Below are 23,997 nucleotides of genomic sequence, written 5' to 3'. Positions count from 1 at the left end.
TTACCAAAAGGTAGAGCAGACTTACTAGAGACAAAGTTATCCGTGCTCTCTGCAAAAAAAACAAAGAGATCATTAACAAATGTAATAAAAAGCAGTATGTTCTTACCAGCTGCGACCTCTCCCACTCACCGTGATCCCACGTTACCCCAGCATCTAGAAACTAAGGCCCTTGGCATATCCCCCTCCCCCACGCTCCACCACCTCTTTAGGAGGGTGGTCTCCCAAAGGCAGAAGAAATAAGAGACCAAGTTCCCGATTTCAAGAGAAATGGCCTGGTCTACCTGGGGTCTAGAAACCAAACGATGAGATCCAGAATTAAGCCTGAGACACAGTGTCTCACAGACCGTCCCTCCCTCCGGCAGCTGGAGTGCTGGGGATGGTGGGGGTACATTAGAGCCCAGAGAAATGCTGCAGGGTGGGCTTCCCTGGGCCTTCCTGAAAATGCCAGCTACGATCTCAAGACAGCATCACTCGAATTGAATGTAGAGTTTATTCTAGCAGGTCACTGAGGCGATACGGGGAATCCCTCTGCGATCTGCCCAGCCCCAGATGACACTTGTGACTTGCTGTTTAGCCTCTGGTTCACCGAATAATGAAAGCTCAGCATCACTAGACATCGGCTGTGAGCCAGGGGCTGTGCTACATGTTTTCTGTCCCAAACCACTCAGTCGTCGCAACCATCCTGGGAGGTGGGTGGCATTATCCCCATCTAACAGGTAAGGAAACAGGCTGATAGAAATTAAGTAACCAATGGACTCTCACTCATCTAAAAACTGGACTCGAATCCGAGCCTGAGCTCCTATCCGCTCTATCAGAGGGTCTCAGACTTCAGGGTGAAACAGAATCGCCCAGAGGGTGCTCACTGCCGATTCCCCTGATAAAGGAAATAGGGCTCCTGGGAGAAGCACATCATCTCAGGGCTGGGGCAGAAAAAGACAAGATGTGCCTGGAACATTCTGTGGTACTAGAAAGTGAGAAAGTGCGCAAAAGTAACGGGGCATGGAGAAAGGACACGGGGGCCAACGTGAAGGGGTTTCCAACGGCCAACGTTGTGACAGTTTGAGCAAGAAAATAATATGACGGCCATGGGTGGTTACAAGCTGAATTACGCCCGCCCAAAATTTATGTGTTGAAGTCCTGACCCCCAGTGCATTAGAATATGACTATCTGGAGACAGAGTCTTTAAAGAGGTGATTAAGTTAAAATGAGGTCATTAGATGGGCAACAGTCCAATAGGACACAGTCACACAGAGGGAAGACCATGTGAGGACACGGGGAGAAGACGACCGTCTGCAAGCCAGGGAGAGAGGCCTCAGGAGAAACCAGCCCTGCCGACGCCTCAGCCTCAGGCTTCCAGCGTCCAGACTTGTGAGAAAACAGGTTTCTGTTCTTTAAGCCACCTGGTCTGTGGTACTTTGTTACGGCCGCCCTGGCCAACTAATACATGGCTTATAAGCCAAGGGACAAAAATAAAATATCCCCGAGTCCATACCAAGACTGAATAAATAACTGGTAAATCACCAAATAAGGATAAGAGGACGCCCCTCCTTGCAGCTGGACTCCAGCTGGTAGGTGGGGAGGAAAGGCTGAGGGTAGAGTGCCACCACTTGGCAAGGACCCCAGCAGTAACTGCTTCGGGCTGGGGTCATCGGTGAGCCCTAAACCTGATGGGCGGGGGAGCGGTGAGGAGCAAGATGCTTATAAACACCCCAAATATTGAACTTATTCGTGACAAAGGGGTAAAGAGTCACTGTGCAGTGGAGAGACCTGGCTGACACCATCCTGACCAAGTGATGCTCACCGGGAATAAGACGGACAGAAGGACTGAAAGGGCACAGCATCGCTTCTGGGATGTGCTTGCCAAAAACGCGTAACTGACATTTAGTTATGAGAAAACATCAGGCGAGCGGGAACCCAAGTTGTGGGGTGGGCTAGAAAACAAGCCATGAGCATCTTTCAAACGTGCACAGATGGTGAAAGACAAAGAAGGGCTGAGGCGCTGTCCCAGATTTAAAGAGCATAAGGTGACGCGGCAGCTAAGTGCGAGGCACAGTCCTGGACGAGATCCTAGGGAGGAAAAGACGGCGTGGGGCCACTGAGGAGGCTGAGCTGAAGCCTGCCGATTCGAGAGCAGCACCTGTCATCGTCAGTGCCCTGGTCCGGAGCACTGGGCTCTGGTTACGCCAACGGTAACATTTGGGGAAGCCAGGCAAAGGTTATAAGGAAATTCTTCATACTATTTTGTAACTTTGGGGGAGAAGGTAAATCTCAAATTAAATTTTTTTTAAATTCTAAAAAAGAAACAGATTCCTAGTCTTAACCTGACCCGCCCCCCAGGTTTCTGATTCAGGAGGTCTGAGTGGGTCTGGAGAATCTGCATGTCTAACCAGCCGCTGCTGCTGCTGCTGCGAGAACCACTGCATCATACCACCCCCCGAAGGATAAGAACTTGTCGTTCATTCATTCGTCCATCTGCCCGTCCATCCATCCACCCACTCCTCCCTCCCTCCGTGCGGGTCCTCTATGCTCTAGGCCCTCGGCCGAGCGCTCGTCACTGAAATCACACCTTATTGCACCAGCAAATATCCTCTAGCCATGTACGGAAAATGCTGCTTTCTGTAAAGGTTCCTTCAGAAAAAGTCCTGCATACGGTAAATGCACTGCTCACAGGTTGCTTATTTGTTGTCATTTTGTGTGGTTTTGGGGGACAGCAATAGAGCTTTGTCCCAATTCCTGAGTGTTCCCTGCATGCCACCACCCCTCCTAAACCGCAGGTGAGCAAAGGCCTGATGTGGGGGGAGGCGGGAGAGGAGTGGGCCTGGCCTTGGCTTCAGAGCCTGAGAGAAGAGAGGTGCCAAATCCACTCAGAGCCCCCACTGCTCTGCATGAAGGCTCCCGTGGGTCAGAGAATGTCCTCCCGTCAGCAGCCTGTGAACGCTCAGCTCCCTCCCGGAGCCTGGGAGCATTCATACATCTGGAAGCACACGAGCCTTGGACTGGAGAGACCTCCTGGCACCCCTCTAACCTGGGGGCACAGAACTGCTTCCCTCCCACAGGGAGGGAGGGCAAAGCAAAAGCTGTGCCCATCACAGCTGCCCTGTGCCCTCAGGATGCCCTCTGTGGAGAGGAGCCCAGCGTGGCTCACCCTCCCTCTGGGCATTCCAGGGATGCCCGCTCTCTCTGGGCCCCAGGAGCTGCTCTCAGGGAACAGGGGGCTTTACTCATCCGTCAGGGAGTATAGACTCTCCTCCTAACAGCATTCCTTCTCTCGTCATGAGATGGGCACAGGCAGGGCCAAGGGCATGCCAGCCCTTTATGCCCGCAAGGCCCACGCTCACGTTGTGGCCGTGAGAGCAGTGTCTCTGCATCTAAGGGCCGCCACTTCGGCAGCGTTGGCCACTACACAGGGAGAGCCCAGCGCGGCCCCCGTGAGGAGCTCCCGAGACTTTGAGTGGGCAGCCTGGGAATGAGGCTGGAAATGTCGGACCAAACAGGATCACCAGGGTCTCGAACATCAGCCCGCCCTGGGCGTCTCTTGAGCTGTGGCTCCTTCACGCCCTGGACGTCAGCGGCAAGAAGTAAGCCTCCCATGCAGCCTCGTTTCTCCCAAGTCTCACTCTCGGAGCACCTAGTCCGAGGTGTGTTTTTTGCACTAAGATAAATGAGGCCTCCTGGTGCCCTGGTTCTCTGTGGGCTGTTAAGTCACCTTCCCATCAGCAGAGGCTGCGCAGCGCTAGCTCTCGCCTGTGTGTGTGTGTGTGTGTGTGTGTGTGTGTAAGACATCAGTCTTTCCATTTCCCTTTACCGCATTAAAACCCACGATTTCTGGGGATTAAAGGCCAAGAGGGTCACCGCGCTCGTTCCCAGCAGAAACCGCCACGGCCATCAAGGCGCACGGCTTCCTCAACAGAAATGCATCGACTGCTGAACCTCCCGAGAGATGCTGCAACCACTCCCCTCAACTCCGAGTGTTTTCTCCGCCAACTTCAGGAAGATGCTTGAAATGCTCTCGTGCAGACAAAGACAGAATCACCTCCCAAATATCCTAGGTTCCTTCATCACTTCAGTTACGACCCGGGTGCCGGTGCCATTAGCAATGTCCCAGGTGATGGCATCAGATGTCCCCATCACTCAGCACACAACAGGAGAGAGAGGAAGGGGACCACGCGCAGACCGGGAAGCCTGGACTCTCGCCGGCCTTGCTGCCAACCAGCAAGGAGGAGGTTCGGCTCGCTCGCCTATTAAATGCGGAGTGGAGCTGAGAGGCCTGAAGCCCCTCGCGACAAAGTCATTGAACATCACCGTGTCCCAAAGCCTGTGGCATGTGCTTTATACACCTTAAGCCATTTAAAAGCCACAGGATTCTTATGGGAGCAGTGCGATCGTGCCCATTTCACAGATAAGGAAATCAAGGCTCCAAAAAGCAAAGGATCATGCCCAGAGTCTCCCGACAAAGAAAAGCCTGGGTCAATGAGTCTGCCCTCTCGTCCAGCTCTCAAGGCCCCGCTTCCTCCACCAGACACGCTCTCCCCTCTACACACAGCTGGGTACTTCTCAGGGGCCGTGGTTTGTACTGTGACAGCTATTGGAAACCAAAGACTTCATCTTTCATCTACTTTATACAAAATGCTGGGGGTGGCTGACTACATCCCCAAGTGTGTTTGGTTACCATGGCGACAGTAGCGATGTGGCTGCGCCCCATCCGTCCCCCCCCCCCCCGCTCCTAGACGCAGTCAGGGCGCCCCAGAGCCGCACGGTGCTCACCTGGAAAGGGCTCCTTGAGGAAGTGGCCGTTGATGGTCTGGTTGGCGGTGCCGAGCGGGTTTTTGGCGATGAGCGTGTAGTTGCCGTTGTTGTAGTGGGTGGGCTTGTTGAAGAGCAGGCAGCCCTCGGACACCTCGCCCTCCTGGTAAAACTCCACCCGGATGATCTTGGACTCCCGCAGGGGCTGCCCGTTGTGCAGCCAGTGCAGGGTTGGCGGCGGGTTGCCGCGCACCATGAACTCGATACAGTGCTCCAGGCGTGGCTCGGGCTCCTCCAGGCTCACCACGCGCGGAGGGTCTGCCGGGGAGAGGCCCGCTGGTGCCAGGACACAGAGCTCCCAGGAACTGACGTGGGAACCCCAATTCTTACCCCCACCCGGCTCTGAAAAGACTGAAGGAATCAGAAGTGCCCCCAAACACCCCCAAGAGAGGGGAAGAGATGTCTGTCTTCACCCAAGCCCCCGGATCCGCCACAGCTAGAGGGCTCCCTCTCGCGACCCTTTAGGCAGAGGTGCGTCAAACCAGGAGCGTCCTGAAGGCAGAGCTGAGTTGGAGGCGCGCCATCTTCTGCGAGAGGGACACCACCCTTCCTGGGGTTACTAGCCCAAGACTGACTTGCTCTGCCAAGAGCCTTCCTGCCCCTCCAGGCAGACCAGCCACTGCTCCGGCTCAGCCCGCCCAGCCCCCTGCATGGGTGGGAGTCCCCTCCGCACACAGCCACCCCCCACCACGGCGTCCACTCACAGTGGACGGTGAGGGCCACGCTGGCGTTGCTCATGCCCACCACGTTCTCTGCGATGCATGTCAGGGTGAAGCCGTTGTCCTCACTCGTCACGTTTACCAGCGTCAGGTTGATGGCGTGTACATTGGTCCAGTTCAAATTTGTCTAAAACCCCAATAAAAGGACAGCAATCAGTTTGTACAAGGGCGGCTCCACCACCTAACCCCCAACAGCTTCAGGGATCAGAAGGAAAGGATGAGTGGAAGGTAGAGGCGGCTCGTCTGGTGAGTGCACACTGATCGAGGGCCAGGCTCTTGAGTCAAGGGCTCAGTCAGCCACACATGTACCCGATGAAGTGAATGGCAGCACTGTACCCATTCCACAGATGAGGAAACTAAGGTACTTAGAAGGTTTGTAGCATGTTTAAGATCAAGTCTCCGTGTTTTGTCCTTGAGGGACAGGACCACGGCTTTCCCTTTTCTCGCATGTCTTGCTTGGATGCATGACTTAGCTCATTAAGACTAAGAGGTGATGGGTCCCCGGCCTCCTGATGCCACCTGAGCCAAAGACGCCTACCTGGTGGGTGTTGATGGACTGCAGTCCAGTAACCATCCAGTCCACATCAGGCAGGGGTGATCCAGAGCCATTGCAAGTGATGACAGCATTGTCACCCTCTCGTACAGTCAAGTTGACGTGGCTCACACTGATCTCAGGAAGGTCTGGGAGGGAGGGGAGGGCAGGAGAAAAGAGAGTTAAACACTGACTACCAAAACCTGGTCCATGACGCCAACGGTGGCACTTCTTGTTTCGCACAATAGTGACTCCAACATCACCCGCTTGAGCTCTCAGAGGGCCCCCAAGTCCCGGAAGCATCACACCACCGCCCCAGTAGACATTGGACTGGGAATTTAAGCCACACTGGGCGCGGTGAGCACCTGCTCAGGAACACAGCTCCAAGAAGTCAAATGACAACTTCCACCCTGGGGAGCTGGTTTTCAAAAATTACCTCTGCTTCAGACTGCCATGGGGAGTCTGCTGCAAGTTCAGATTTCAGGGACCATCCCCAGACATCCTGAGGTCATGGTCTGTGCTTGGGCCCAGGAACCTGCTTTTCTAAAAGCACCTTAGATACTCCTGACACAGAAGGTCCAGAGACCACTCTGCGAGACACGCTGCTTCAGGTCTGGTTGGCAAGTGCTCCCAGACAGGAGGTACTCGGGTCTCATAAGGGACACACTCAACCCCCTTCTGCATCCCTGAATCCAGCCTCCATGGTGCCTCAGGAAGGGACAGGAAGGACCCAGGAGGGGAGAGGTGAGCCGGATCTGCACCCAGGGCAGAGTTTGAGGCAGAGAAGGTGGTGGGCAAGGAAGGGCCTGGCTTTCCAGGCTGATGTGAGCGTTGCCACCTCCGGAGCCTGAGGGACACCTGCCCGGAGCCCCCAGGGCTGCGGCCCACTCACCACACTGGCTGATGTTCATGCGGAAGAGGGGGAGCTGGGAGCCCTCGGCACTGATGCAGTAGAGGTTCTGGCTGTTCAGCTTGGCCTCCCCCTGCTCCTGCCACAGCTGCATCCAGCGGATATCACAGCTGCAGTTAAAGAAGTTCTGCTCCAGCCTCCTGTGGGCAAGAAGACGGGGAGAGGACTCCTGAACAGAGGCAGCCCGGCTCCCACCCAGAGCTGTGAGGGGCCCCACCTGCTCTGCAGGGACTAAGGGAAAGGGGGTTCAGCATGGTCTCAAAAAATAAAAATAAAAAGTACTTAATAACTCTATGGGTTTGTTTAGTTTTTAAACTAATAAACTCACCTGAAAAAAAGAAATCCATTCCACTTAACTCACTTGGCAAAGAGACCCTTTTAAATGTCAGCTTGGGATGTTCCCCTTCTCAAAACCCTCTGCTTTCAAAGTCAAAGTCAAAGGACTGCAGCATTGGTACGACTCTCCACCCCTCTGCGCTCATCTCCTACCCCCCCCCTCCCTCAGCCACATTTGCCTTGCTGTCAAGTTCACTAGCATGACCATCCTGCCCCTGCCTCAGGGCCTTTGCACTTGTTGTCCCTTCTGCCTGCAGAGTTCTTACCCATACCGTATCTGTAAGGTTGGCTCTCTCACTTCATTAAGGAATCACATGCCCTTCTCCGACCACGTCTCTAGGAAAGCCATGCCAACCCCTGTCCTAGCACTGCCCATTCTCCTGCCATACTATTTTCTTCCAGCCACTGCCTAGGATTTGCTTGTTTGTTTATTATCTATCTCCCCCCACCACCACCACCAAAAAAAATAATAAACTTGTGGAGGTCAGAGCTCCCTATGTGCTTCATTGCTGTATCCCCGGTACCTACACCTGCGTGTCCAGAGGCCGGGGTGGGGGTTGGGAGGTAGGTGAGACATTGGGCATGTCTAAGACAGGCCAGGGCGGGCCACTAACAGCATTTTTGTTTCCTTCCACCCCGTTCCTCTAGGATCCGATCCAACAGAGGGATGCGCCACGAGACCAAGTCCTCTCCGTCACTCCAGAGCCTTCTGGGAACCGCAACAGCACCCTGGGTTATCCCCCCATCCTCTGTACCTCCCTCTCAGAGAGCAAGGCACACACACAGCAGAAAGCATCTGAGTCTCAAAATGGTGGCCCCCCACTAAGCAATCTGCCATCGCTGTCACCTCTCCATGAGAGGGCTCAGAGAGGTAGGCCAGCAGCAGAGGAGGGCAGGCCCATCAGACCGGGGCTCCAGCAGAGGAGCCCTCAGCCAGGGCTGCAGGGACAGACTCCAGGGCCCTCAAGTAAGGTTGTCCCCTCCATCAATAATGCAGGGGCCCCATGAATAATGCAGCAACAGCTGCTTCACAGCAGAGTTTGCCACACCCAGCCCTGGCCCCAAGATGGCCTGGGGCCTAATTGCAGGGCCCTGGGGGCTTCCAACAGATTAACTCAGCCCCATGGGGCATGTGCACCAGGCACTCTGCTGCCCAGCCACAGCTGAAACTAGGTATTTAGAAAGCAGGATCCTCAGCAAGTCACCGCTCTGGTTTTCTACTCCCCCCACAGCACGGCTGCTGCTAGGGGAGTCCCAGGGCCAGGCTGTGGAAAGTGAGGAAGGGACTCGGGTCTGCTGTCACAGAGGAGAGCGCCCGAAGGGCCAAGTGCCCAGCAAAGGCCTCCTGGCGACGACAGTCTGATGGCAGAAGAAGTGCCCAGAAGATCTGAGGTGAGCCAGCTGGGTCACTGTGGGCAAAGAGAATGGACTGAACAGTACTCCACCCCCAGGGGTATGTCCCAAGGCCTCATCTCCGGTAGCAGGGAATGTAACCTTATTTAGAAATAGGGTCTTCACAGGCATGATCACATTAAGGACCTTGGGATGAGGTCATTCTGGATATAGGGTGGGCCCTAACTCCAATGACTGGTATCTTTATAAGAGAAAGTGGGGAGAGATGGAAGACAAGGAGACAGGAAAGACAGACAGCCCTGAGAAGACAGACGCAGGTGCTCCACCAATCCTGGAAGCCCAGGAGCCGAGAGGCTGGAAACGGCAGGGAAAGACGATTCTCCCGGGAGCCCTGAAGGGGGTGTGGCCCTGCAGGCTCCTGAATTGGGGCTCCGGCCTCTGGAGCAGCAAGCGAATCGCTTTCTGTCGACCTAAGCCACCTGACTGTGGTAATAAGTGAAGGCAGCCCCAGGAAACCAATACAGCAGACAACTTAATTCTCCAAGGCTCTGTTTTCACTTCCGTAAAATGGGGGTAATTATGCGCGACCTTCCTTCTTTGCGAGGTTATCATGAGGATTAGTGATATGTGTTAACGTGCTTTGTGAATTACAAGGGACTATGAAGAGGCCAGAGGTTATTGTCATTATTATTATTATTATTACATAGTTATTAACGTGAGTGTTCAGTGACCTCTCGGAGATCCGTGGGGAGTAGTCACGGACAGGACTGTGAGAGGAAAGTGCCAGGATCAGCTCAAACCCATTCCCGGTACTGAGTTCACATTTCACCAGGTCGATTGAATCTGCAAATTATGCCAGCAATAATGATCACTTTGCTTTAAGAAAATGAAATATCCCAATCTATTTTAATCGTGTCTGCGCTGTGCGTGCAGGTTATAAAGAGAACGGTCCTTAGGGTATTTCCAGAGGGTTTCTGTGCTGAGTTTATATCCTCGGGTGCCTCTTGTCTTTGCCTAGATTATACCACGGGACACAGAATCCAAGCTTCTCTTCTTTCTAATTCATTATCTCTAAAATAATCTCTGAGTCTTGGTCTGATTTCTGGACAGGCAGTTCTAGTCTTCCTCAGAAAAAAACACCATCTTGCCATGACCAGAAACGTCTGAGAGCACAGAACAACGCCAACTCACATTTCCTCAGAACCGTGCCCCTGGAAGAGGGCTGACTGCTCCTAAGATGCTTCTGGTTCTCTCAGCAAGAGAAACACAACCTGGGCCAGGTGCTCAGCCAGCACCACTGCCTCCATCTCACAAAAGGAGCTGAGAAAGGAATGCAGGAGGTTGCTGGCACAGGGCAAGGACTCAGACATGCTCACATGTTTGGGCTTTTTTCCCTCTGACACCACTCAGGGGATCATCCATCCTTAGAGTGGCTTCTGGAAGGTGGCACCAGGCACGAGGGCTGTGTGGCTGTTATATGAGGAAAGAGGTCTTTGGAAATGGCAGGCCTGGGTGGTAACAATCACAGCACCCACTCCCAAAGCTCCCGTTCATGAGCCACATGGTGGCGGACCAGCTGTTTGACTTGGCTGAGCCTCAAGCCCCTCATTTGTAAAACTGGTTATAAGGGGACTGTTCCAAGGAGGAGACAGGCCCCCGTATATATTCGGTGCTCAATACATGCCTCTTCTTTCTCCTGTTCTGCCAGTGGAAGAGTCGTGGGTGCCCATGGGGCATCCCAACAACATCAGTCCTCATGTCAAGGCCCTTCTATAGGGGAGGGCAGATTGGGGCAGGCAGAGGTCTGCAGGGATGACATAAAACATGCTAAGAAATGGTCGAGTGACCAAGTTTGTCCTCTGTTCCTGCAGAAGTCACTCGAGCCTCAGCTTCACACTCCTGGCGGCCACGGGGCACAGAGCCATCTCCCTCTGGCCTCTCCTCCGGGGCCCAAACCCTTTCCTCCTGGAAACAGCCGCCCCATCCCCACACCCCAGCCCACAGGCCCCGCTGGGCAGCCCCTGGCAGTCCGGACGGCTCATGGCAGATGGCGCCATGTGGACTAATCAGGAAGTCGGACAAGAAAACACTGCCCCCTCTTCCATCGGCCAGAGCCGAGATTGTTTGGATTTTAATCACAGCCCCAGCGAAGAGCCAGCACGCAGCCCCTCGAGCCAAAAGATGAATTTTCTACTCTCACCATTCAATTCTTCCTCAAAAAATAGACCCCTACCAGGGCGATGGCTCCTCGGAGGGGGCTTCTTTATCTCACAATAGAATTTTTTTCTTACTTAACAATGTGACAGAAATGAAATACTCCGTGGACATGGTGGCTCACACACAGACTCGCACTGGAGAGAACGTCTTCATTCCCCCATAAGTCACATCCGGCTCAATGGTGTATCGATCCTGGGCAAAGATGAATGCAGAATCCCATGATCCTCTGGGAGGGACCTGGCATTCACTTTAAATATATATCCTTGGAACCACTGTTTCTAAAACTCCACGAAAGAGGTCGTCAGGATGGCACGCCATCAATTTTGTATCCGATGATTTTCCAAAATGTTTTCTCAATAATTTACCCAACTGCAGACCCTGGACGTATCCAGGAGAGGACATTTGTCCCTGGCCTCCCACAGGTGTGGGGGGCAGGCGTTTTGGTGAAACTTGATGCAAGACTCACCAAAAAAGAGAGGCCCCAGTTAGATCCCTTATGTCAGGGCTCCCGATCAGTCCTAGGGCAACGTAGGGGAAAACTGCAATCTGAAAAAGTTGGGAGATAGAGGGAAAGGGGACTGGAGGGAGGTAGGAGAGGGTACAGGGGGATAAATGGTGCTGGAAGGGGACCTGACTTGGGGTGGTGAACACACAATACAATGTACAGATAATGTGTTATAGAACTGTACCCCTGAAACCTATAAATCTTATTAACCAATGTCACCCCAATAAATTCAATTTTAAAAAGTTGGGAGATAGCTGAGCATAGTGGTCAAGACCTTGAGTCCAGAGACTAACAATTAACGGGGGACCTTAAACAAGACACTTAACCTTGCTAAATACCTCAGTGTCCCGAATGTGGAATGAGAGCAATAATTCCTACCTGGAGAACTGTTACAAGGATTGAAGTAAGTAACGTGCAACATTCGACAGGCTGCCTGGCGCAGTGCCTGGCACAGAGTAAGATCTCAGAACTAGCGTTGGTGCGACCAACCCGTCTTGCTGATTTGCCTCTGAGGTGTTTCTACCTACAAAGATGGGAGTGAACATAGCCCATCACATGTAACCATCTGACGATTAGATGTCTGTGACACAGTCTAGCTTTTCAGTGCTTTATAAACAACTGAGTATATATTTACCTTTTTCCAAGCTCAGGTAAGAGTTCTGACTGGCGCACACCTGGGTCGCAGCCACATGCCACTAAAGAACCCTGTTCCTTAGGTCTGTGGTGCCATACAGAGGAGCAGTCTGGCAGGAGGGCAAAGTCCTGAGGAAGGACAGCAGCCCCCAGCAGCAGCGTCCCAAACTCTCCCACACTGTCAACAAGAGCACCTGCACAATGCCTGTCCCTGGAAGGGTCTTAAGCACCACGGGGGCACTCATGTCTGTGAGGATGAGCAGGGCAGACAAGGCCATCGTAGGGGTGACGGTTGTTGGGACACTAGATGTAAACATCCCCCTCCCTGACCACTGGGTCAGAAAAGGAAAAATCAAGACTCGTTCAGGAACTCAGGTCTGACAGCTGGAAGGACACACGTTAAAAGGCCAACAGTGTGGGCAGGGTCCAAGGCCACTGCCCCTCAGCAAAGACAAGATGGCAATCTGCATTCTGGGAACTTGCCTCTAAGTCACTAAGCCAAAGGGAACACATGAGCTGTGTCTCTGGAACCCTGACTCCCTAAGTTCATCCACGCCTCAGCTCCTTTTCAATTTCTTCCCTGATTTATTCCCTCAACATAACGTGTTATCCTGCATGCTCAGAGACGACTCGATGACTCACACACCAACACGAGTTATTCTGTTCAGCAGTGGTCACGAATTTCCACCCATCCCTCCAACATGTGGGGGTAGGGGTGCACAGCTTGGCCTAGAAACACAGCAAGGCTAAGCAGGCCACAGGCGGATCAAATAAATACACAGCCATAGCCCCTCCTGGATGCCCATGCTCACGCTAGACAGGCCGACAGAGACTGTGAAAGGCAGAAAAACAAACAAACTGAAGTCAGAGTCCAGGCTCTGCCAGTCCCTAGAAGTTCGATCCTGGCTGTGTCTGGGGCTTAGACCCCTCACCTGAAAGCACACAGGTTCACTGTATAAGGGAGGCATCATGATACCTCCCTCCCATGATGCTTGTGATGGAAAACCTAAGGTCACGTAAACGAAAGCACACCTGATACACTACAAGGTCAGATAGTATCGATGTTACTTATCATAAATTGATAAATACCCTTTACTATTAAAAAATATCAATGTCATTAGTACTAATTACCTAGAGATGACAAAACTGAGTCATGCTCAGAGGTGAGATTCCTGTCTTCTGAACTGTATTATGCCCAGAAAGAGAATCAGAAATCAAGTGACAGGGGGGCTCACTCTTACTGAACATAGTACACCCTGTGTCACGAACCCAAGCAGCCCCTTCAGGTTATGCACAGGCCCAGGTGGCTCTGCTGCGCGACACTCTCCCACCCAACCTCCACCACTGCTCCTCTGGCTGGACAGTCTCCAAAGCCGAACTTACAATTCCCGAAGACTCAGCGTCTGGAAGAGCTGCCATGAGAGTGTGGTGAGCCGGTTACTCGACAGGTTTCTGTAAGAGCGACAGAAAAAGGGTGAATTAAAGGACAAATCTGGCACAGGTGATCCTCTCAGAGTAGGCGTGGTCGCTGCGTGGGAGCCTGGCTTTATTCTTCCTCCTCTTCTTTGCTCCACCCTGTGGTCCATCTGGTTGCTACTGGCCGAGGCCACAGGCCAGGCTTGGAGAGGATTCTGAAGCCTTTCAAAGGGCCAAGTCTTACAAATCAAAAAAAAATGTTTTAATGTAGATTTTAAAAAATGATTTGAGAGAGAGAAACATCAATTGGTTGCCTCCCACACGTGCCCCAACTGGGACTGGGGATCGAGTCTGTAACCAAGGTACATGCCCTTGGCTGGAATTGAACCCAGGACCCTTCAGTCCACAGGCTGACGCTCTAACCACTGAGCAAAACTGGCTAGGGCCATGTACACATCTTGATGAGTTCGCAGATGAGTATACATCCATGAAACCATCAACATAAATGATGCCATAAACTGAGCTGTCACCTCTAATTAGAAGTTTCCTCCCTTTTCTCTTTTATCTTGTGATAGGAACATTTAACAAAAGATGTGCCCTCTTAATAAACTGTACGGTATATGATAAAGCACCGATAACCATGTACTACGCTGTTCTACAGCTCAGCACGACTCCTCGTCTTCCGTGACTGAAACTACCTGCCCTTTCACCAACAAGCATCCTGAACATCCCACAAGCCAAGGGAACTACACAGCACCTACCTTCCCTCCAGCCACTGCCTCCCCCAGCAGAGATGCCCCTCAGTGATACAGACACCCGCCTTTTGTCCCACACTCCTTTTCTCTCCCTAATGGCTATTTAATTATCCTTATTAGGATGCACAAGGGAAGGGAGTGGCCATTTGGCTTCCAAATAAAAGGAGAAACACACCCACTGCTATTATTTTGCCAGGCTGGACACACAACTCTTGATGTGATCACAGCTTTTAAAGGCAGGATTCTACTTCAGTAGACATCTGATTTGGTAGACACACACGCACACACACACACTCTGTATTTGTGTCTGTTAGACATGCCGGTGGTAAACGCAGACGGAGACCCTTGCTTACACACATGCCCGTCTGCACATATGCTTAGAGGTGCCTCTATATTTAGAGGGTTTCTACACAAATACTTGCATAGAGACAAATATAGGCTTCCCTGAGGAATGAGGGGATGGACATCTGATAAAGGCCCTCTGGGACTCACATTCAAGTTACAGATGAGAAACCGAGAGAACTGCAGACAAAGCGGAGCCAGTAACTGAGGCAGGAGCAGGAGCGGGAGCTGGAGGCAGGCTCAGAGCAGCGCCCTCCATGCAGGTCACTGGGAAGCTAGACGGGAACAGGGAGGAGCTGTGTGCCAGGGAGGAGCTGTGTGCCAGGGAGGAGCGCTCTAGGAAGTGGAAGTAGAGTGTGCAAAGGCCTGAGAGGGGCCGGGGGGCAGACAGGAGGCCAATAAGAGGGGTCTGGGAGAAGCATGAGAGGGGGACATGCCACCCCCACCTCCTGGCCATGGTAGGGAGCTTGGGTTCTATTTTAAGAAGGGAAGGCAACGGATGGTTTTCTGTACGGAAGGGGGGAATCTGATCGATGTTCTAAGAAGAGGACAACACTGGGCCAAGCAGATCATTTAGGAGGCTTCGATGTTCCAGGCAAGGAGAGGGAGTAGAGGTAACAAGCGGATGGATTCAAGGTGTTGGAGGTGGAGCCGCCAGAACTTGCGGCTGGATTGGATCTGCTAGAGGAAGGAGAGAGGCCTAAGCAACCAGGTGAGTGGCGACATGATTCAGTGAGATGAGCAAAGCTGCAGAAGGTGACACTTGGGGGTGTGGTGGGGATCGAGAGCCTCCCCCTTGCAAATGCTGTTTGAGAGGCCTGCTTGATAACCACAGAGAGAAATCCATTACCCTGTGGGATGCGCAGCTGGAGTTCATGGGAGACGCTGAGGCTGGGTGGGCTCAGAATGTCGCAGCGCATCACAGGAACAGGTACTCAAACACAAGAGCAGCCCGAGGGCCAGGGCTTCCCCTTCTCACTCGAGGCAGCCCCACCTTTGGTGACAGTCCATGATGTGGTAGAGAGGCAGCCCCCATGCCGAGGGTGCAGGGGATGCTGGAGAAGGGAAGGGGACCCTTGGGTCAAGGGTGACAAGTTCAGTATTGCTCTTTGAGCCTCCACTGCCATTAGCATTTATGACGTCTCTATACATGTGAGGGATTCACCCGGCAGAAGTCATTTGTTTTGTTTAGCTTTTCTCGGTTTGCTGTCTACCCACAGCAGGGTCTATGGCACCGCAAGTAAGACGAGGCCCAGCGCCCCGAGCTGTCCACCCCACTCCAGCGCGCCCTGAACCAAAGCCCCGGTTGTAGAGCTGAGCAGCAGCTGCCTGTGAGTCAGCACCAAAACCGGGTCGGTGAGCCCTGGGAACAAAAGCCAGAAGGAGGGGGCGAGGCTCTAGTGGTTCAGGTGAGGCGGGAGGGCCCTGGGGTTGAGGCGGGAGCAGGCGGCCAGCAATGTCCCCTCACAAAGGTCATGTTTTGCTACATTAGGCAGAAATGTCACAAGAAAATTGGATTCTGAAAGAAAGAAATAAAATAACAGGCATTCCGGGCAAATAAAGAATAAGAAATAGTATTATCTTACAAGGTAGAGAAGGGAGGGGACACCAGGGGTGGGCTGTTGCTCTCCCAGGGGTGTCCTGGCTTCAGATCCTCCCGCTCCTGGCCAGACGGAGAAGCCACTGCAGCACCGTGGGCTTGGTCCACGAAGGCCCGCTCTCCTGCTCCCCAGCTTCCCGCAGGCACAGATCGTCCCTCCTCTTGGAGGAAAAGGCTCCTCGACTCCTCCTCCAGGCCAGGAATTTTCCTTTCCCACACAGTCCCACCCTCTGCAGTCAACAGCTGCCAGTCACCACGGGCTCACTAAGCACCGGGCACTGTGCTAAGCGCTTTGGCATCCATGACCTCATTTAGCGTTTACAGCAACACACAGGTAGGTATTGCTACCATCTCCATGCCGCAGATGAGGAGACGGGGGCTCGGAGGTTGCTGTCCAAAGCAGAACAGCTCTGAGTGGCCTCAATGCAAAGACTAGCAACAGGCGACAAGCAACATCCCCAGGAACATTGCGACCGACACACAGACATGTGAACTCCCAGACACACATACACAACCCAGTGCGCCTTCCCAAGACGGTGGCACTGCTGCACAGCGCATGAGAAGGGCAGTGCTCACAGCCCGCTCAGCCACACACAGCACCCTGCCAGAGACACACGACAGAAGCATCCAGCCCCAGGCGCGCGCACACACACACACACACACACACACACACACACACACACAGCACGCCTCTGGCCCTCCTGCCCCCATGTAAATGCTTATGGCGCACACAAATGTGGAAGCTGAGGCATGGGCTCCAACAGACTTACCACCCACTTGGAACTCACTGCCCGACTTTCCTTCTAGCTGCTGCCTCACCTGTATTCACCGGTCACCAGGTATTGATGGGCTGGTTACTCTGCTCATTTAAGAACCATCCCACCTCTGGGCCACAGCAGCCCTTTCCCGGAGCCTCCTCCCTAACAGATCCATTATCGCCTGTCTCTGACTTTTGCTTGGGTCAATGAGCAGTTTCCAAGCCAACTGACCACTGAAATTAACTGGGTGAGCAAGATGTTAGGAGATGATGCATCCCCAAATCACGCTGCATGACACTGCCCCACATCCCTCATCTGAGAAGACCAAACAAAGCCATTAGTTCTGTCCTGCACTGCTGGCTCTCACAGCTGACTCCGGGGCAGAGTAACAAACGATGACCACTCAGCGGCTGGGTGCTCTGGAAACAGGGAGCCATACACAAAAGGCCAAACTCAGATCCTGAGGAGGAGAGGGCCAAGGAGGGGCCTCCTGCATTAACCTGGAGGTGAACTGGGACAGCCCCCCACCACCAAAATCCTCAGCATGGCAAGCAGTCCCATGACTTTCCTACAGGGGGGGTGCACAACTGCAGCAGGGTGGGCCCTGCAACTGGGAAAGATGTCACCTCTGCCCCAGGATCCCTGTTGTTCAACAAAAGGGTCACTTGAGATGGACCCTGTTGCCAAGGAGGCCAACCTGATGAATTATTCTGTTGCCCAAAGCACCCCATGTCCTTTGGGGCTGAGAGCTGAGAGGAGAACACTAAGCCCCATCCACAAAGTGACCCAAACCTGGATCCTTCCAAAAGCAGAGGGCTGTGTGGGTCTTCTGGGCTAACAGTGGGGCAGACGACCGGAGGTGCCTCCTCGTCTACTGGCAGAGGCAGGCCCATGGGCTGTTAGGCCTTAGGATACGAGTGTGTAAGGTACTGTTGGTGGCAGATGCCCGCTGTCCCTGTGCCCCACCCTTCCCTACTCAGCCTGGCATCCCCACTTGTCTACATCTACACCTGAGACCCGGTTATCTCTGCTCTGCTCCCACTTCCATTCCTGGAGCCTCACTCCAACTCTGCGTCTCCTCAGTCCCTCCTGCTGTGGTTTTACCTTCTGTTGTTGACAACTGAATTATGTCCTTCCCCCCAAAAAATCCATGTGCTGAAGTCCTAATCCACAGAACTTCAGAACATAACTGTATTTGAAGATAAAGCCTTTAAAGTGGTAATTATGGTACAATGAGGTCACGGGGGTTGGCCCTAATCCAACACTACTATTGTCCTAATAAGGAGAGATTCGGACACAGACACACCCAGAGGGAGACCCTGTGAAGACACAAGACACGGGGAGGAGGAGACGGCAACCTGCAAGCCAAGGAGAGAGGCCACAGGAGAAACCAACCCTGTCCACATTTTGACCTTGGACTTGCAGCCTCCACAACTGAGAGGGAAAAGTTTATGTTGTTGAAGCCCCATAATCTGTACTGTGTTATATCAGCTCACACAAACTAAAGCTGTTCTCAGCCCCACAGTTGCCCTGAGGCCCTGATAGCCAAGTTGGCTGCCCCACTGTGATCCCTGAATACCTCTGCGTCATGAGTCTCGGTCAATCCCTCTGTCTCTGCCCAGTCACTCTAGCTTCCAGTGCCATTAAGCACCATCTGCTCTCTCCTCCTATAAAAGATTGTTGAAAGAGAAACTAGAACCAGAGGTCTGTTCAGCTTGCCTCCCAAAGGTGAATACCACGGTCCCTGACTTCTAGAGCATTCTCTCTGCTGCTCACAAAAGGCCCTATTCCAAGCAGAGTGCAGCTCAGAGCACCAAGCACAGCTGGCCAGAAAACAGCAAAGGTCCGCCCCGTCTGCTCAGAGTGCCCAGGGGCTGTGGCTTGCTGGCTGCAGTCACATGATATAAATCTATTTCCTTCATCCATGAAGGCAGCCTTTGAAAGGTGCAATTCCTCTTTCCTTAAGATCCATCATCCCCCCAGCTATCTGTCCTCTTCTAATTCTTCCCACAGAGAAGTAGCTCCTTGGTCTTCTTGGAGACAGCCAGCCCCCATCCCAGCCTCACCACGCTGGGATTCTTCTCAGATTGCTGAAGAATCTGGGAGAAAGTTTGAGAAAGAAGAATTCACTGGTGCAGCACCAACCCCACAGAGGGTTTGCTGAGAAGGGACAAACCATGGGAGGAAGAAGAGGCTGACAGGATGCTGCCCATGTCTCCACGTGTTGGATACCTTACACCTCATCAGTCTTGACCTTGTGACCTCGTGCACAGTCAGCCCCACACCAGAACTGGCTGCAGCCCCACCATGAGGAGTGGTAAAGGTGGCCTCTGTCCACTCCTGAGGTTAAACAGGTGAGAAGGAAGGGAGCACCATGCAATTGCGTCACCAAGGCCCACTGCCAGACAGGGAAAAGGCCCTGCGAGCCAGCACCTTAAAATCCAGTGTCCGCAATGTGCTTCGTGAAAGCCAAGAAATATTTTCCTATATCACTGACATACTTGCTTTTCCCTCAATTAAACTGCTCTAAAAAGGGGTGGGGGGATCTAGCCATTTGAGCCATTTTCATTCAGCGAGATTACACTGGGTGGCTTATTTAATGAACTTTAATGAAGCCAAATGCTTTCTGTAATCACATCTCCAGTGGCGTGACTGGTGTCCTGGCCTTCAGTCAGGAGACTGGAGACAGCTTTTCTCCAAGGCCCTGTGCTGGGCTGAACTAGGGTCTCCCAGAGTAAGTTCTTGGGAATCCGAGGTCTGCAGAATGTTAATGGGTATTAAAAGAGGGGGGGAAATCATGTCGCTTGAGAAATGTTATACTAAACAAAATTAAGCAGGCCTGCTCTGCACAACTTCTCAGAGCCTTTGCTGAAGGAACGATCTGGCCTACAGAGCCTCTCACACTTACTGGACCACAGAGGCTTCTCCACGAAGAGTCTAGCAAAAATATCACCCCACACAGTGTGAGAAGAAATAGATGTTTGGTCTTTGTCCATGGTTCCTGGCTCACAGCTCCCCAACCCCTTGGAACTTCCTGAGTGATAAAAGCAGTTGGGGTACCTTTTATTATAATATTTGGTCTCTTGTCCTCAGTTCCTGAAATCACTTCAGAGAATGAGGTGACTTGTGGAAATCCCCAAAGGATGGGATTGGTTGCCAGGAAAACAGTGGGAAGAGGGTTGGAACTTTTAGTCCCACCCCCTGAGTTCCAGGAAGGAGAGGGGCTAGAGGTTAAATCAGTCACCAATGGCCAATGATTTAATCAATAATGCCTATGTTGGCAAGCTTCCATAAAATCCCAGAAGGAGGGGGTCTGGAGAGCTTCCAGGGTGGGGAAGCTAAGGCTTCCAGGTGTCCCCGTGCCGGGCCCGAAGCTCCACGGGGATAAAAGCTTTGTTCTGGGCCTCACCCACCATATCTCGTGATCTGGCTACTGACTGCTATTCTTTAGCATCCTTTATAATAAACCAATAACCTGGTGAGTGAAACAGTTCCTGAGTCCTATTAGCTGCTGCAGCAAATGAATCAAACCCGAGGAGGGGATCGTGGGAACCTCTGATTCAGAGCCAACCGTCAGAAGCACAGGTAACAACCTGGGCCTGCGAGGGGCATCTGAAGTGGGGGTATCGTGTGGAACTGAGCCTTAGTCTATGAAATCTGGTGCTGTCTCTGGGTGGGCAGTGTTAGAATCGAGTTTAATTGGAGGACATCCATCTGCTTGGTGATGTGGGGGGAAACCCACAGAATTCAATGGGATGCACAATCATTCAGGTCTAGACCAGCGGTCTGCAAGCTATGGCCAGCAGTCTGGTTTTATAAACAGTTTTATAGGAACACAGCTACGTGCATTCATTTACAGGAGGCCTATGTCCATGCTCTAGGTGGAATAATAGCCCTCCAAAGGCGTCCACATCCTAGTCCCCGGGACCTGGGACTATGTCAATTTCTATGGCTAATGGGACTTTGCAGATGTGATTAAAAGATGGGGAGATTATCCTTCATTATCCCATGGCCTCAATGTAATCACAAGGGTCCTTAAAAGTAGAAGCGGGAGGCAGACAGAGACTCAAAAAGAGAGATGTGACTGTGGAAGAAAGGACAGAGAAGTGCAATGTGCTGGCCTTGAAGATGGAAGAGGGGCCACAAGCTAAGGAATGAGGGCAGCCTCTAGGATCTGGGAAAGGCAAGGAAACTAATGCTCCCTGAGAGCCTCCTGAGGGAATGTAGCCCTGCCAACACCTGGATTGTAGCCCAATGAGACCCGTGTCACACGTCTAATCTACAGAGATGTTAAACTATACATTTGTGCTTTTAAGCCACACAGTTCACTGTAATTTGTTACAACAGCAATAGAAAACTAATACAGGTCACTTCTGCATTAGAGAGGCAGAGATGAGTTGTTGCAACAGAGACCAAATGGCCCACAAAGCTGTAATATGTGGCCCTTTACAGAAAAAAGATGTGCCAATCCCTGGTCTTGCCAGGAGAAATATGAAGCGAGCCACATATGCTACTCAAAACTGTCTAGTAGTCGCATTTTAAAAAGTGGGATAAAAGAGGTGAAATTAGTTGAATTCATATATTTTACTTCAGCCAGTATATCCAAAATATCGTCCATTTGACATGTGATCAATATAAAGACACTAAGGAGATATTTCATGCTCTCTCTTTTTGGGGACTGTGGCTCTGGAGTCCATGTGTACTTTACACTCACAGAGCTCAGTTTGGACTGGCCGCATTTCAAGTGCTCAGCGGCCACGGTGGACAAGGCACCACAGTGGAGAGAGCGGCACTAGACCATCTGCAAAAGCCGAGCGCTCACTGAGGTCGTCATGGAGAGGAGCAGTCAGCAGATGGGGAAGTGGAACGGCAAGTTCCCCAACGTAAAGACAGGTGTCCTTCCCAGATGCCAATCTGTCCCAGAACCCAGCAGCCCTGTGGCTTATTGGATGGAAGGGAGTCCCTCCAGTTGTCCCCAAGTATCTCTCAGGCTGGAGAAGCTCAGGGAGGAAAGGAAGAGAGGGACAGGTCTTGCCACGTGCTGAGGGGTGGAGAAGGACCGTGACTGGACACGTGGGAGACCAGACTTGGACACGGATTGCTAGACAATTCCAGAACCCATATGTCAAGTGCAGACTCCACCTGGAAGCTCAGGTCTTCCTGTGTGATGACCACCTCCTGTTCCCCGAGTCTCCCACCCACCCCCTCCCCTGTTCTTCAACTCCCTCCCCATAACTGAGTGTGTCGGTGCTGGCTGCCCCACCGAGCTTCCCGGCACCTGTCCTCTGAGCCACTGCGCCCGGTGCTCCCTGCACCCTTCCTTCACACTCCTGCTCCGCACCCACAGGCACAGCTGCCTCCCCCTCCGAAACCGTTCCCTCCTTTCTCTTCTGCATTATGCCCAGGCACCGACGCCAGCCCACAACTCGGACTGCGGGCTTTGAGTGACAGCTGTGTGTGTTGGCCTCCCCCAGCAGACTGCTTTTCTTGAAGGCAAAGCAGCATTTCTTTTCAGCCTGATAGCCTTTCTAGTACCTGAAATACAGTAAGTGCTCAGCAAAGGCGCAGCAAACTCAAGGAATTCCCACAGAAGCAGCATTCCATGGGTCTGGGGGCCCACGGCTGACCTCCTCTGTGCTCTGTGACCCTGGGTAAGGTACTTGACCAGCCTGTGCCTTGGTTTCCTCTCATGTAAACTGGGGATAGTAGTAGGGCATGTTCCTTGGAGTTGTGGTGAGTATTAAATGGGGTATGGCAGATTGGGTACAGAAAGCAGTTGGCACAATGCCTGGCCCTTGCACAATCTGTCATTTTCCATGCCTGGCGTCTCTCCCCTTATCTACCCATCTCCAGTCACCACAAGTCCAAGCCCATTAGAGCAAATACCAGAGGCCTAGGCAATGCCCCCTGAATTCAAGCATCAACAAAATCTCAACTCAACGAAGTAGCCTGGAAACCCGTGGTAAGGAGGCAACAGGCAGCACCTGCTCCCCTGGGGATGGGGTGGTGTCTGCACCCCTGCCCCTGCCTGCCCGCCCCTCCCAGGCTGGGCTGGAGCCGCAGGTCCCACAGGCCCAGGGGACAGGCACCCCTACCCTGAGGCCAGGGTCAGGTCTGGTCGAATACCGCCCTGTATCCAGTATTTACTGTGCACAAGGCCCTGAAAGGCCTAGAGTCAGTTTTGTTCCTTTAGGCGTCTGCTTCATACCACACCTCCAATGTCACTGAGGCTATTCTGAGGGATTTTGCCCTGGGGAGTTTCTTTGCAGACAAATTAACCGAAAGCTAATCGCAGCCCCTGGTGGGCACGGCCTGGCCGACACTAGGCATTCCCAGCAGTGGCCCACGCAGGGCGGAGTCGGCCAGGCCCAGGAGAGGCTCCGGCACATGAACCGTGACAGCGTGGAGGAGCCAGGACATCACACTCGTTTTTACTCAAGAGCTGTTATGACAACAGAAAAACAAAGGCCCAGAGCATCTGTGGGAAAATCAAGAAACTGTGCAATTACTGGCTACAAGCAAAGCAGGAGCTACTGGGAGGGGAGGGAGCCAGGGGCAGGCCCGGCTGCTGGTGAGGACGCTGCCAGAGTCGTGGGGGCATTGGGGACCCCGGAGCCCAGGGGAGGCTGGCAGGAGTGGGGCGGGCAGGGCACAGTGCCCCCTGCTATCCAAGAGGCAGGAAGAATATTCCTGCTGATTACCTTCTAGGCAGAGCAGGCACCTGTCCTCCTTCTGAGCCACTCCCAGGATCCAGGGGGAAATCTGTGGCTCTCTTAAAAACAACAAAATTGTGAGTGGAAAGCTGCTCTGGGCCCGCCTTTAAAGAAATCTAATTAGGTCTCCAACCCTTCCTGCAGGATGAGCAGTTGGAGGGAACACAGGCCAAGCGTGGGTCTGGGGAGGGCGCTTGGGGAGAGTCCTCTAGCTCGGGGTGTCAGGACCACCTGAGTTGGTGGGGCTGGCCTAGAACCTGCATCGCTGAGCAGGGTGGTCTGGGAGCCACCCTTCCAGGCCCCCTGACCTGGTGACGTTTTATTTTCCCAGTATGTTTACATTGGTTCCTATCAAATGCCTCTGACTCAAAAGGCTGGACAGTCACACATCTACGAGAGACAGTC

General features: G+C 52.8%; 1 protein-coding gene across 1 annotated transcript in view; it reads right to left on the bottom strand.

Moving 5' to 3' along the window:
- The window catches only part of NTRK3 (neurotrophic receptor tyrosine kinase 3), a 264,227-nt gene that overhangs the window by 173,488 nt on the left and 66,742 nt on the right, over positions 1-23,997 (bottom strand). The window contains exons 5-10 of the mRNA XM_087829119.1: positions 13,392-13,460; positions 6,947-7,104; positions 6,061-6,203; positions 5,508-5,649; positions 4,765-5,061; positions 26-49 (exon numbers count right to left, since the gene is read on the bottom strand). Coding sequence (XP_087685245.1) covers positions 26-49; positions 4,765-5,061; positions 5,508-5,649; positions 6,061-6,203; positions 6,947-7,104; positions 13,392-13,460 — 833 coding nt within the window. The remainder of the gene's footprint in view (positions 1-25; positions 50-4,764; positions 5,062-5,507; positions 5,650-6,060; positions 6,204-6,946; positions 7,105-13,391; positions 13,461-23,997) is intronic.

This window comes from Miniopterus natalensis, chromosome 22, assembly GCF_054644295.1.
Source record: "Miniopterus natalensis isolate mMinNat1 chromosome 22, mMinNat1.hap1, whole genome shotgun sequence".
Taxonomy (NCBI): Eukaryota; Metazoa; Chordata; class Mammalia; order Chiroptera; family Miniopteridae; genus Miniopterus; species Miniopterus natalensis.
This window is presented reverse-complemented; position numbering and strand designations above follow the sequence as displayed.